Consider the following 14,707-nt stretch of genomic DNA (forward strand, 5'->3'; position numbering starts at 1 on the left):
ATGAAAAAGATGAAGAGCGGCGTAGATGAAGAAGATGAAGAACAGCGTAGATGAAGAAGATGAAGAAGTGTGTGGCAAGGTGAAGAACAGGGGAAGAGACGAAGGGTGAAAGAAAATTGAAAATGAAGAGTAAGAGGTAGGAGCTGCGGCGCAAGGGTAAAATTTTAGGGTTTTTTACACTTTTCTTTGTTGTGCAGGGCGGGGCGGGGTGGGGCCCCGATTTTTTTAAAACACCCAACTCGCGCCTTGCCCCGCCCCGCATGGATATACCCATAAAAAACCCGTACCTACAAATTTACACTTAAAAATCGGCTTCTGTGGGTCGGATCGGATCCGATCTTGCGGTTTTTGCCCACCCCTAAGCGGGACAATCCACTCTTCTTTGTGGATTTGCTTCGCATGATGGGAAGATGGAGATGAGAGAGAGATGGAGACGAAGACAGAGATGAGAGAGAAGACAAAAGAATGAAAAAATAAAAAAATAAAACAAAATAAAATAAAATAAAAAAGAAGTAAAGGGTAAAAAAAATAATATTTTAATATATTAGGAACGATAAAGAAAAGTTGTTAATTGATGTTTTTGTATAGAGAAAAAAAAAAATGACTTGATTTCTTAAATTTATCCTAAATTAGAGAAAATAATTGAGAGTCTATTGCTAGTACTCTTATATTTGCTACATGTTTGATAAAATCCCTTTGAGGGTGAAGTTTGCTACTTTTGTAAATTGGTAGATTTTCATCGAACATTATACAAAAATGCTTGTCTCATGTATTTCTCCAATTTTCACATCCCATTTGTGACTTAAGTGTATGTTATTATAGTTGAACTGGGAACATGGCACCGTCATAATTCTTTTACTTTTTCACTTTGACATCTTTAGACATGAAACGCTATACTTGTTTGGATTATTTTACCACCCCAATGAAATTTGATAGTTTTATTATAAAATTTCAAGCTGCATTTAGAGAAGGGGTAATGCTACATATCATCCTTTTATCCTTTTTTTGTCCCCCCAAAATTGATGTGTCTCTTAAAATCACCATTGAATTTTTAATATATCACTATTGAATTTTGATCCATTGGTGATTTTAAGAGCCACATTAATTTTGAGAGGATAAAAGGAGGACAAGGAGATGATGTGTAGCATTACTCAATTCTAAACACTACTCTAAATTTAGAAATTCTGTAACAACAAAGAAGATGAAACAGAAGAGAAGTAAAAAGATTCAGAAAATATGCTGCAAAAAAAAAAAAATATAGTTTTCTCTTGATTTCAAAAACAGAAGATGATCTGCAATGTGCTTAGGTGGCCAACATTTTCTTCAAAGAGGAAAAGACATTGAAGTTTCTAAAGGTATGAAAATTCATGGTCTCTTAAGCATATATAATTTAGGTTTGAGTTGGCGTCTTTGGATGGTTAGGATGGACTTTTTACAAAACGATTTGTGTTTTTTTTTTTTTTTTTTTTGTTAGAAAACCTTTGGATGCATCTGGGCCATCCAAAAATTCCACCGCAGAAGCCGGATGCAAATATCTTAATAGAAATGGTTAAATACCTTTTTGGTATTTAAGTTTTGGAAATTTTATTTTTTGGTATCTGAGTTTCAATTCGTATTACAAATGATACTTTAATTTTGAGAACAGATCAAATTGGTACCTCAGTCAAATTTTTATTCCAAAAATTAACGGCCCGCCACGTGTTAACCTCAAAGGTTGGGATGTGGCACTATATAAAAAAATTTAAAATTTAAAATTTAAAAAATTAATTAAAAAAATGTTAAAAAAAAAATTGAAAAAAAAGAGGGGTGGCTCCCACCCCATTTTGGCCAAGAGAGTGGTTCGGCCACCCCTTGACAAAAAAAAAAAAATGGTCTTGATCAGTTTTGGCCCTTGATGGTGGCTCCGGGGCCACAGGGTTGGTTCAGCCACTCCCAAGGGCCAAAACCGATCAAGACTTTTTTTTTTTTTTTTTCTTCTGTCAAGCCACCCCTGGACCAAAATAGGGGATAGCCAGTCACCCTTTTTTTTTTTTTTTTCTTTTTTTTCTTTTTTTAATTTTTAATTTTAATTTTTTTTTATATGGTACTGCGCGTTAGCGCCACCCTGTTGAAACCGTTATCCACACTCATACACACCGCCCCCCATGCAGCCATGGCCTCAGCAGTAGCAGGATCGTCTATAAAAGGAACTGATTTCGCCATAGCCGCAACCACCTCCCCTTTGTCATTCCGCACCACTTCCCCTAGATATGCCCATCAGTTTACTGTGTTTGTTGAGAGCTGCGTCCTAGTTCAGCTTTACCCATCCCCCTGGAGGCGAATGCCAAATATCTAGAGAAGGAACCGTGGCTGCTACTCCCTCTGTCCCTCGAAAAGTAGTCTCTGAAAAAACTGCTAGCTGCTCCTTTGCCTTGGAAATAATCTGATGTGGGGGAGTAAAAACTCCTTGAAACACATAGCTATTTCTACGCATCCAGATTAGCCTCAACACCATAAAAGCTTCCAACAACTCTTCTCCAACCAACTTTTCCTGCAGGTTCTTTATAAGGCCCATTCCTTCACTGTCCTCAAAAGCAAGCTTTTGGATCCTGCGAGAACATTCTTGCCACACTGCCTCGGACGAGGGACAGCTCCACAGCAGGTGACTGGCTGTTTCAATATGCTCGAGACAGAAAGGACAGAAAGGGTCTTGTGTAATACCTTTATGGAAAAGTTTTTCCTTTGTGGCCAAAAGGTTGTTACTCAGCTTCCATAAAAAATTCTTCAGATCTGGGGGGGAATGGAGCTGCCAAACTGATTTCCAGAAGGTTTGGAGCTCCCCCGAAGTAGAACTCTCCCCATGAACCGAAGCTCTACGATTCATCTCTAGGTGGTATGCGCTTCGAACAGAGAAACACCTATTTTTGGTCCCTGTCCAGACCAGTTTATCAGCCTGTTTCAGCGGGCTGAGAACCATCTTGCAAATCTTCGCTGCCTCCTCAGGGGAGAAAACTTCATGGATAAGACCATAGTTCCACCAACAGGAGGCAGGATCTATAAGTGAATTCACCCTCGCCTCTGGAGCAGGACCGGCTGGGGCCTTATGCAACCGCCTAATTCGCCTATGGCCCAAAATCTTTAATAAGGCCCCAATATAAATGATAATTTAGTTGAAAAGCACATAAATAAACAAGAAATTCATGAAAAAGAATTAGAAGATAATGAAATAATACAACAAAAAGGTGACGTTGAAAATAATGACAGTGACGTTCAATTATGTAATATAACAACTCTTGATGAAGAAGTTCAGGAAAATTTAAAAGAAAATGAAAAATATTGATGATATATCTATTGAAAAGGAAATGGATAAGCCATATTATCAATTGAAAAAAAAATGTTAAAAAAACTTGAATATAAAAACTTAATAAATAATTTTGCATCTCAAAAAGCGAGAAAGAATGCATTTTCAATAAAAATATAATTTTAAATTAAATAATATTTCATTTATATTTAATTTTAAATAAAATGTTTCACTTAAACTTCTCGCCTAAGGCCTCCAAATATATCGGGTCGGCCCTGCTTTGGAGACAGCACTTGTACATGGGAAAGAACTTGATAATTGGGGGAGGTAGGGAGACATTTGTCACCCCATATTTGCACCTGTTCGCCATTCCCTATCCTCCACAACAAGCCTTGCTCAAGGGAAGGTCTAGCTTTAAGCAAACTTCGATCTCTATGCATAGGAAGGATGTGCACCCATTTGAGCCTGCAAAAAAGAAACCCGAGGCCCGTTTTTGTCAAAGTTTGATGCAACTAACTCAACCTATAATTACTATATTAATTTAATTGGCCTATTGGTGGCTTTACAACTTTACAAATTAATCCGACCTGGGTATAAGCTATCTAGCCAGGATTTGCATGCTGTTCTTTTAATTTGTTGGTTGGGCTATAGATTTATGTGTAATGCCATACCTACAACTATTTTACAATTTGCTCACATGTGTCAGCATGTGATTGGAACCACATACGCCAACCAATAATTTTTTTTTGAACACCCTCCAATCACATGCTAACATGTGTCAACAATTTGTCAAATGTTAAATCACCACCCATACCGTTGGCTAGCGTTTTCGATCATTGGGTCGTTATAAATGTGATATTGGAGCACTACATGATATGAACGAGAATGTCAAGAATTTATAAAAGTAATTCTAAAAAACTCCAAATAATTGACTAATTTCTTTTGAAATGATATCGCAAGTTAACATTTACTTAATATTCTAATTAACATCCAATGAGTGGAAATGTGGAAGATAAATACCCGGTCCCTTACTAAGCCAATTTCCTGACTTTGACTAATTAAACACACTAAAGCAAGAAAATTCCTAAAAATAATCCTGGAATAATATTAAAATTTGAGGAGTATTAGAACAAAATAGAATAGATCATAAGCCATGGAAAATTCAGAATTCGAAGTGTTTTTCATGGCAGATTGTGGACACTGGTCTATCCTCTCCCGGTTACATCTGGTACTGTTGAATCCTATTAACCTTTTTTATTTGCTTTGGCATCCACCCCAAAAATTTTAAATCCTTATGTATTCTCTCTCTCTCTCTCTCTCGTCTTTTGGGATAGGGATGGGCTTGCTGAAATGGGGGAGGTGAGTCAATATAAATTGGCTAGTTTGGGGTTTGGGCCCAAGTCAAGAGTAAATCTCTAAGCTCAATCAGGCGGTTCGAGTGGGGTGGCTGATCCAAAATTTCTTATATTTGGGTAATGGTGAAATCCAGCTGGATGGGCCTATCCGGTAGACGGACACCCAAATAAATCCTCCCCGAAAAATGTTGTTTTTGAAAATATATGATAGGCGGCACATCGAGATCGAGTCCCGAAAGTGGACACATCTCAAGACCAAGATTCAACTTCTCCTTCCAAGGCTTGAGACAAACATGTCCCGAGAACTTAGGTATGTATCAGTCTCATCACAAAATATGTCAAGTCACTCATTGATCCACAGAATGATACACTCAGGTCTCAATCCTTTGAATTCTGGGACTAGGTCTCATCCCATGAAGTCCAAATTAGAATTCTACTTTAAGTTGAACTGGTGTAGGAGCCCTAGTCCAAGTCCAATTAAGACTTCTTAAAGAACCCGATCAACAATCCTACTTACAGTTGAACTGGGATAGGACTCTTGGTCCGAATTGAACTCCAAGCACTCCTAATTTAAGTTCGAGTAGAAAACCTAATCCAGGTTTACCTCCACCTCTTAGCCTATAAATAGGCTCTTATACCAAGTATAAACCTTAGCCTGATTCATTCTGCATTACACTACTTTACTTGCAAAGACTTACTTAAGCATCAGAGTGAGACCCACAAATTCTCTCTTAATTTTAGTTGTTTTGCAGTGATCATGGGAGCGTGTAGAAAATCGAAAAAAAAATTCATTCACACCGTACCAAAAACTGTTCAAACACCCCTGAACCCAAAAAAGGGCAGAGATAGAGATCAATCTCATCTATATGGGTAAGACCGGAGACCATGGTTGAAGGAGCTAGGAGCAGGGATCCACGGATATTCCAATGACCTTGTTGGAGAATCTGCTTGCCAATATATAAGAGCAAAGGCTTCTTGATCGGGTGGAGCATCCTCATGGACGTCTTAACTGTTCTGGAAAATCCCAGCCTAACGCTTCAATATCATCAATCAATGCTTGAAGGGCTGCCTGGGAATCATCCATCAGAAAACAAAGCAAAGAGAAGTATGCTGAAGGAGGAGATCGAGACAGAGTCTTTATATCCCAAGTATTAGTCAGCTGTAAAATGACATTCATATTAACTCCACAAAACCATCACCAACTTTCTTTCTTTCTTTCTTTCTTTTCTTCTATTTTTTTTTAAAAAAAATAAAAAAACCTATACAGACCCACAATACAACGTAATCGAAAACAAAACACAAATGGAAATGGATTAGCTTTAACTATATACATTCACCCGCTATTCCCGTTAACTTATTGGATTGTATAACCTAACTCGGGCTTTACTTGTGATCCCAGCTGCATTAATACTTAACAGAAACTCTCACTTCTTGTAAGCTACTCGGGCAGTGATGGTCTTGGTGGGTGGCATCTTGACTTCCCATTATCAAACAAGATACCAATCTTGCAACCTTGCCAAAATGATTTGCAATTCCCCTGTTTGAGAGATCAATCATGTCATTACATGTATGTAAACATCAAATTTCCAAAACACGAAAGGGTAGAAAAGAACATGGTTGTCTAATCATTTAATCAAGTTTTTTGGACAACTGGTGATTTAACATGGAATAAAAACATAAGTCTTGAGTTCAAATTCTGATTCCACAGTTTACCTTCCATTTGGTTAAAATATTCTGTGTTTGGCCTTATTTATTGATGGAAAGGTTTGGTCGACATGCGAAGGAGAGTGTTAAGAGTATTAATTAAATTATTAAAGCATGAATTATCCTTCAACATTGCTACAGCACATGCAGCACATTTGACAATGATTATTTGAAGCTGATACTGATCCTGGTTGTAAGGCTTTTTATAGAGCCCTATCTTTCATCGATCGTTACTCACCTGGTATTCACTGAGACTCTAATTCTCTTCGTCAAGGAAAATTTCAGGATGTACGGCCACACTAGTGAAATTGAGAGCCCTTTGCAGCTTCCTATGGTCTAGGACTTCAACTTGAACCAAAAAATTTGAACTAACAGGTCGATGATCTGAGAGCCTTAATTCCGCCCGCTCGTAGGAAAGTTGTTTTATACCTTTTCCTAACCACAGTATACGATCACACCTGAATAATAATAGATCGAGTACCCAATTAGCAACGAGTCCTAGCAAAAAACTATCAAAACTCTGGAATGAATCATTATAGCGCCAGTCAATTGTACTTACCAGGCTGGAGATCTCTTCTTCTCCCCTTCTTTTGGGTTCTCACCAACATATCTATCAGAGTCGATTTCATACTTGTAAGTAGGTGGAAAGTCTATAGCCCCTTCCTTCCATCCATCAAACACATGCCCACTCCGGAGTTCTTTGCTTAGCTGCAGCATTAGATGATGGCATTAAACATTAATCCAATAAAAAAAAATTAACCGTGGAAAATTAGAGCATTATGACTCTCACCTGATCGTTGTTGAGAAGTTCATCCCATCTTCTCAGAGCAACCAGATTCCTCACTTCCGTATCCAACATATTGATACGATAATTCAAATCTCCAAACCAGAATATCTGACTGGTTACAGTGGCATCCAATCACAAATCCACATTCAAAGTAAAAATTATGGAGACAAAATAATATTCATATGACAAAACTCAAAACCAGCAAAAATCCATTCTTCAACATGAGGACAAATTTGACAGTCCAAATTCTATGCTCCAATAAATTTCCATAAAAAAATTAATATCACATGAACATATTGTCATATGTAAATGGAATTTCAAATTCCAAAATAATGCTTACTCATGTGAAGGAATTGTCTCTGGTTGATCTGCATCGAAGATAGATGAGAAACGGGTTCGTCGTATGATTTCGTAAACATCAGAATTACGCCTCTGATCAGCCCCATCCTTCTGACCAGAGGTCAGATGAGAACATACGAAGCACATCCGTGATTGAAACAAAGACATGCTAACAGAAACAGACCCCTACATCAGCAACCAGCAGTTTGTTAAGACACCCAGTAACGTCAAAACAATCAGGTTCAATAATCATCATACGTATAGTGACATGTCATCTCCTCTACAATTTCCAGCCTGCCACCAGTCACATTGCAATGCATCATAATATGGAGGGCGCTCTTGCAGTATTATAAAAATACATAAATGAAGTGAACTAACCAAACATTGCTCACCATATAGTAGTATGGAGGCAGCATCCCTTCATAGCATGATGCAGTGTGATGTAATTCTCTGCGGACTGTTGAAATGGTGTAATAACAAGAAATTGTAGAGGTTATGAACCCAATTATGACACTGCTATGTTAATTCCTTTTTCTGATTGGGTCATTGTATATGTATCAATATATTTGGATGACAGAATAATGTCAGCAAATCAACATAGTTTTCAAATTTCTCGAGGTTGCCTCAGGGAAAGGAAATTCACTCCCCCTTAGCTTCCCAACCGACCTTTTTGTGTGTGTGTGTGTGTTCATGTTGAGGAAACGGAACACACTCGCTACAAAGGTTAATTACCTTGTTTCCCATGTAGCCCATCAGGCCAACTCCAACAAGAGAAACTTTCAAATTGTTAATATGTCTTCTCAAACTCTTACGCACCCAAACCGATACGTAAATTCCTACCATCTGCTTGCTGACAATTCGCACGTAACTAGGACATGACTTCCAACTATTTTTCATTACTTCATAATTATACTGCTCCTGTGGTAATTCACAGAAGTTGTCATCTTCCTCATCAGAAAATGTGCTGTACGCATCAGAGAGAGAATCAAGAACTTCAGGTTTCTCTTGCTGCTGCTCCATCCACATCAAGCCTAGATTACCAGAGCTATGGTGCGAACGTTTCAATCTGCCATCATTTAATGCAAAACGTTTTGGACTTAATAGTAGAGAATTATCTGTCAAGTTGAAGCCAATTCTTCCAGAACTGCTAAATACTCTCCTCAATTTTGAATTGGAGGAGATCACTTGAGGCGTAGCATCTAATGAGTGTTCAGGCCAGTCTAATCTGTGGTCGCTATCAATACCATATATTCTCTTCAATTGTAAATTCATTCCAATGCCCATTACTTTATCCAATGCCTCTTCTTCCATGTCATAACATTGTGCTGTGCTGACATATTCCTCGCTCATCATGTCTAATGGATGAGCGTCAACCTCAGCTGCAAGTACATCAGCAACAGAAGAAGTCCTTAACACTGGGGAGGGTGGGGCACTAAAGCTTTTGTGTTTGCTTTCAGGTGTCAAAGATTTGTTGAGAGTTTTTCGTATGATTGCCTCCCATTTTGGAATGGGCCTGCTATCCTCTGCTCCTAGTACATTCCCAGCGTTCAAAGGGACCACCTCTTGGAAACTGGAAAAGGCAATTAACTTGTATGAAAATCAGTAGATGTACTAAATTCCTCAGCCAAAAGTTTCATCACAACCAATAAATGACCATTGTAGAGAGAGAGAGCATTACAATGCAGTTAAAGTATCAATGTCAAATTCCCAAATCATGAAGGATAGCACAAGAACTTTAATTTTGAGGTTTTGAATATAAAAGACATATAAGTACACAGAAAAACATTACTGCCTATGCAAACAGGAACATATGACTATGCAACATGTTGCTTCTTGAAATGAGGGACACATTTAAGGCCACTATTTAAGTATCTGCTTGTTTCCAGAGTACTTCAAAAATTTATGACAGTGCAATATGAACAGAATTGATTCCAGTTCAAAGATCTTGAAGTATTTTGACTCTGGATTTGGAGTAATTGTGGTCAGTTATTATGCTGGTAGCACAGATGCATAAACGTTATTTCTCTCTTAATGTGTCTGCACAAGAATTTAACATTTTCTTTTAAAATGCAATCCATAGAGGTTTGAAAATACTCCACAATGTGCTCTCAGACACAAGGTGAACACTAATAGTTGACTGCCAAAATCATGGAAAGCTGGTTGGCAGCAGAACCTTTGCCAAGAACAATTGTCAGGCAAGGAAATATACCATATTAGTTATGCAGCTCAAACTAATGCACTCAAATAAGTAACCCTCCACAATCTCCCTAGACTAGCACATATAAAAGGATAGTTATGTAGAGTACACAGGGAGATCCCATGGTAAAAGATTCACATAATCGTGATCTGCATAGCTATTCTGATACAAACTCTTATCAAATCTAGAATGAAGCCTCAAAGTAGACATCGAAGATGCATGTATTCTGATAGTTTCAGAGATTCCGGAAAACCACAAAAACAAGTTATAGATGAAGAAAAACTGAAACAAGAAAAGATATCGATCCATTCTTGAAATGCAACCAGCATATACTGAGCATACCAGTTATACATTCGTGAAAAGTGATAAAAACCCAAATAAGAATAATGTCAAGTATGAAATGCAACCATAATGACTGAATAAAGATTTATCCTTGATATAATTTAAACCATATAAACAATAATGCAATGAGAACATGCACCTAGGATCCTATGTAGGCTAATTTCAGAGGTTTGGAAACTGGGATTCAATTTCGTTTACATGTACTCTCTCCTCTAATAGCATAGACTAAACTTTCTTTTCACCATGCTGCACCTCTTAATCTGAAAGATACTGGAAAATTGACAAATATATATACAGTCATCTAGGTTTTAAAAGAAAATCAAATTATATGATTATGGGTTGTTCTAACATCCTTGAATGCTAAAACAATCTAGTATCTTTTGCATAATAAGTGTAACCAATTTTATTTTTATTTTTTTATAAGTATAATAAGTGTAACTAAATTAGTCATGAAGGAAAATAAAAGAAGAAACCCACAGCACCTGGGGGTTGGGGTGGAGACTACCAGAAACATAAGAATCTCACTAAAATCTATCAAAAGTAGAAGGAAATTAACCAATTCTATAACATATAAAATTTTCATACGATATCCAAGCAGCCCATTAGAAGTTTGTCATTTTTTAATTAAGTTTATTATTCTACTGTTATTCACTGTTCACACTTGAACTTATTACTTAGATGTCTTTTAGTATAAAATATTCTTTGACGATAAATTGTTCAAAGAAAATTCTTAGGCTCTTTTAGCTGTTATAATCAATCATATCTTAGCCATTGGCCATCTTTTTATAAAGCACCAATCCCAGGGATGAGGAATTACTCACCCAAGAATGTAAATATCGGCTGGCTCTTCTGTACGAAGCCAGTCGTCAATCTCAAGATCTTCATCTGGAACTCTTCCAGCAACATTCCAAGTACCAATTGCCACCCTACAGTAAACTAAATGTCATTAGAATGCTGGTAAGAACCAATATAGTGCTTATGGATAGCATAGGCAGGTCACTGCCAAACCTCAAATCCTTCGTATTTATGTACTGCACACGCAAAGTTTCTGATTTTCCTCTCCTGTGTCTTAACTGATAACCCTTGGACGGTGTATCTGGAAGAGTGGAAATCAAAACCACAGATGATATTTATGAGGTTAAAATAGCATTAAAATCTACTGAGCTAATTGACAAGAAGTTAACTTTGTCTGTTCAGATCTTGGAAAGCATGATGGAACAAAAAGAAAAATGCTAAAAACTGCTTTAAGTTTACTTCCTAGAGTTGTTTGGAAGTGGACTCAACTCAAATCCGGATCCTAAATTTCAAAATCCCATGCAGTTAGGGATATGTTTTTGGGTGTTTGGAGTTTGTGACGAGTACGGATTTCATAGAAAAAAAAGAAGTTCAAAGTTTGATTTTTTTTTTTTTTTACATAGCTGAATCCTAAATTTGCATATGAATTTGTATTGAAAACAGAAACAAGAACAATTTTGCTTCCAAACAAGGTCGGCTATCCTTTCCATGATCCACACAACAATGGCATAAAATAATACAAAAAATAAATAAAAAAGAAGAAAAAAAACAGATTTTGGCCATAATAGCCACCAAATAAGAATAAATAAGTTGAATTTTCAACAAAGAAATAGAAAAACAATATAGAGACAAAACGAGGAACATCAAACAGATGAGAGTTCCACAATATTAAATACTCTAAATAAAAAGGAGCAGAACAGCAAATGTTCTTGGAAAAAATAAGCACTGGTAAAAGGTTCCAGAAGTAGTGAAGATGACAACAAATATGAATAATTTTAAGCATGAAATAGAAATTGAGAAAGTATGCAGTTTCATTCTAACAATAAGACCAATAACCCAGAAAACAGAAAAAAAACGAAGCACTGCCTGAAGTTTGAGTGGGGCATATGGACTGGTTCCCCTGTGTCCTAAGCACATGATCCTCATCCGCGTGAATTCTGGCATCTGTAAGAGAGCAAACTGCAGAAACCATGATCAAGCACAGAAAGCAAAACAATGAACTTGACATGGTAAACAAGCTAAAACCATACCATCATCTTCACTCTCAGTTTCAGTGTCAACCTCATCTTCACTAAAATCATACGCCTGAGGCTTTATATTTAACCATTTCTTCATCACAATGGAAGGCCAAAAGGCCTGCAATCAAGTGCAATTGACCAAATAATCATCAACAACAAAATATATAAATCTTAACGCACAAAAACTGGTTAAAACGAGTACTAGATGATGACATTCAGGCATACCTCAGAGCACTTCCCTCGCTTGGCTCTCATTACCTCAAGCTCAGAAATTTGCACTGAAAGCCAGCAACACTTATATATATACTATACTTTGAAACAGCCACAGGCATGCAATTGTCACAGTTCAAGGAAAGTAATATTTAAATATAGGTTTCTCAGACACAACAAGATGAGAAGGTCTAAGTGTAGGCTTATTTGATGCCAAATAAAGGGAAGATTCATAGCAGGACCAAATAGAAAGGACAGATAAAGGGTGGACATATCTGTCAGACATCTTCAACCTCAACTTGTGAGAAAAAGAATACTCGATGGTCCTTTCCCCATGTTGCAATATTCTAATATATAACATAAAAAAGCATGATATTGTAGAAAATTCAATAAACCCCTGAAAATTCCAGAAGAGCTAAAACGTCATTTTCATGACAACAGATATCTATAGCCCTAAAATCTCTTGATGCTACTACAGCTCTTTTTTTTTTCTTTCTTGGCAAGTTGGTGAGCAAGATAGCCAATTACAGAAGAGTGAAAATTAAGCAAAATATATTTGAGAGGGAGAAAAGAAACAAAAAAAAAAAAAAATTACATATTCAAATACAAGCAAGTAATATAATTGCCAACGGCCCAACAACTTTATGAACCCTAAAGTTGATTACATGATTTACATGTAAGCATTAAGATAATCCAAGTGGCTATTCCCCACCACAAAAAATAGTAGTTCATAAATGTATCTGCCAAAATAGGCTGTCCTTATAATAAATAAAAAATCCTTAAACAAAACAAATGGGTTGACACTAAGAAATAGAAATCAAGTCAAATGGGCAATCAAAAGTAAATTTAACAAATATTATGTGGAGGGCAGCTGTAGACGGTAGACCCATTGGTAGGGCGGGCGGTCCACCATAATTTCTCTGTAAAAGCTACGTCTTCATCTTCATATCTAACTGCACAATAGAATATATATATATATATATATATATATATATATATATATATATATATATATATATATATATATATATATATATATATATAAGCCAACCATCAACCATGTAAACATTGTAAATAACAATGCGTGCGAAAATGGTCCATACCCTGCAAATTACGTGGCCAAAGAAATGGACCCTCTGCTCCACTATATGTGAATGTGAGCCTCTTGAGTTCTCCACTGTCAAAACCTGCCACTTTCTCGCTGGTAATCCCAGACGCGCGCGCGCGCACAACCAGGAAAAGAGGACAGAGAAAAGAGACCAACAACAACGTTGAAGACTTCTGTTATCAGCCATGCACTTAGAATAACAAAAAAAATAAATAAATAAAAATTGGGGAATTTATTTGCTACGATGGGTACGGCAGCTGTACCATTTGTGTCGGCAGTCTAATTCGGCGGAATATGTCAAAGTGTTCATACATATCTTTTTCTACGTTGCGGGCTTGTTATTCCACGGTGATCGAACGTTTCAAATGATGGAACATTAATAAGATCGTGACTCTTTATGATTTTTTTTTTTTTTTTTTTTTATAATCTTTATAAATTTATTTGTGTATAAAACGACGAATTATTTTTTTTTATACTATATATGTCGTATTTTTATTGGTTTCCTCCAAAAATAATCATCTGAAGAATACGCAGGCCGAAAAAGTTTCATCTGCCCCGAATTGATGATTTGTTTGATCAATTATAGGGTGCTCGAGTGTTATGAGTACCCAATGAAAATGAATGATGGATAGGCAGCTCAACGACAATGAAAGACGTTAAAGAATCCCCTTGCTATATATACGAGGGGCATTTTCCTCTTCTTTTTTTTTCTATTCTCTTTAGTTTAATTTAATTTAATTTTAGGGTTAAAACTAAAATTTTACAATAGTTTGAGTCTTTAGCCATGTCATGTGTCATCTGGCGATTAATCGTGACATGGATCCACTTATGTATATCTAAATTAAAGGTTTCTATCAAACAATGACAACCTACGCCATTTTAAATAATTAATTAACTTACCTTAAGAATATGCTTTGTAATTTTAATGCCACAATGATCCATTTGGTACAACTGCAAACCCATTAACTATATAAAAAAGTGGTTTTTCCATTTTTTTTAAAGCGCGTGTCCATTGAAGAGGGTTAGCTTTTCAAATGGCTACTTAAGCTCATTTTAGTGTCTTTCTGTGATCCTTTTATACTGACATGGCACCCTATTTTTAATAAAGAAAAATTACAGTTTGATTTTTCTCTCTTGTTTTTATTAAATAATACAAAGTATCGTATCAGTATAGAAGGACCCCCAGAAGCTAAGGACACTAAAATAAACTCTAGCATTCCTCATATTTCAAATACCAACGGCAATTCCATGTTTGAAACATTGGATTGATTATGTCATTTGCAACTCACACACATCCTTTTTGAACGCAAGAAAAAAAAATCATTTACTCCATAAATAATAAGGATTTTAAC

At 36.4% G+C, this 14,707-nt stretch overlaps 1 protein-coding gene across 1 annotated transcript; it reads right to left on the bottom strand.

Annotated features, from left to right (window-relative positions):
- Positions 1-5,786: 5,786 nt before the first annotated feature.
- On the bottom strand, positions 5,787-12,550 carry LOC133854413 (type I inositol polyphosphate 5-phosphatase 2). Its single transcript, XM_062290609.1, has 11 exons — positions 12,263-12,550; positions 12,050-12,155; positions 11,886-11,978; positions 11,013-11,100; positions 10,826-10,930; positions 8,198-9,035; positions 7,467-7,651; positions 7,130-7,238; positions 6,899-7,047; positions 6,578-6,797; positions 5,787-6,172 (listed from the first exon to the last, which is right to left on the bottom strand). The coding sequence occupies exons 1-10, from the start codon at positions 12,290-12,292 to the stop codon at positions 6,596-6,598; spliced, it is 1,905 nt and encodes a 634-aa protein (XP_062146593.1). The 5' UTR covers positions 12,293-12,550; the 3' UTR covers positions 5,787-6,172; positions 6,578-6,595.
- Positions 12,551-14,707: the final 2,157 nt, after the last annotated feature.

Source organism: Alnus glutinosa, chromosome 13 (assembly GCF_958979055.1).
Source record: "Alnus glutinosa chromosome 13, dhAlnGlut1.1, whole genome shotgun sequence".
NCBI classification, from domain to species: Eukaryota; Viridiplantae; Streptophyta; class Magnoliopsida; order Fagales; family Betulaceae; genus Alnus; species Alnus glutinosa.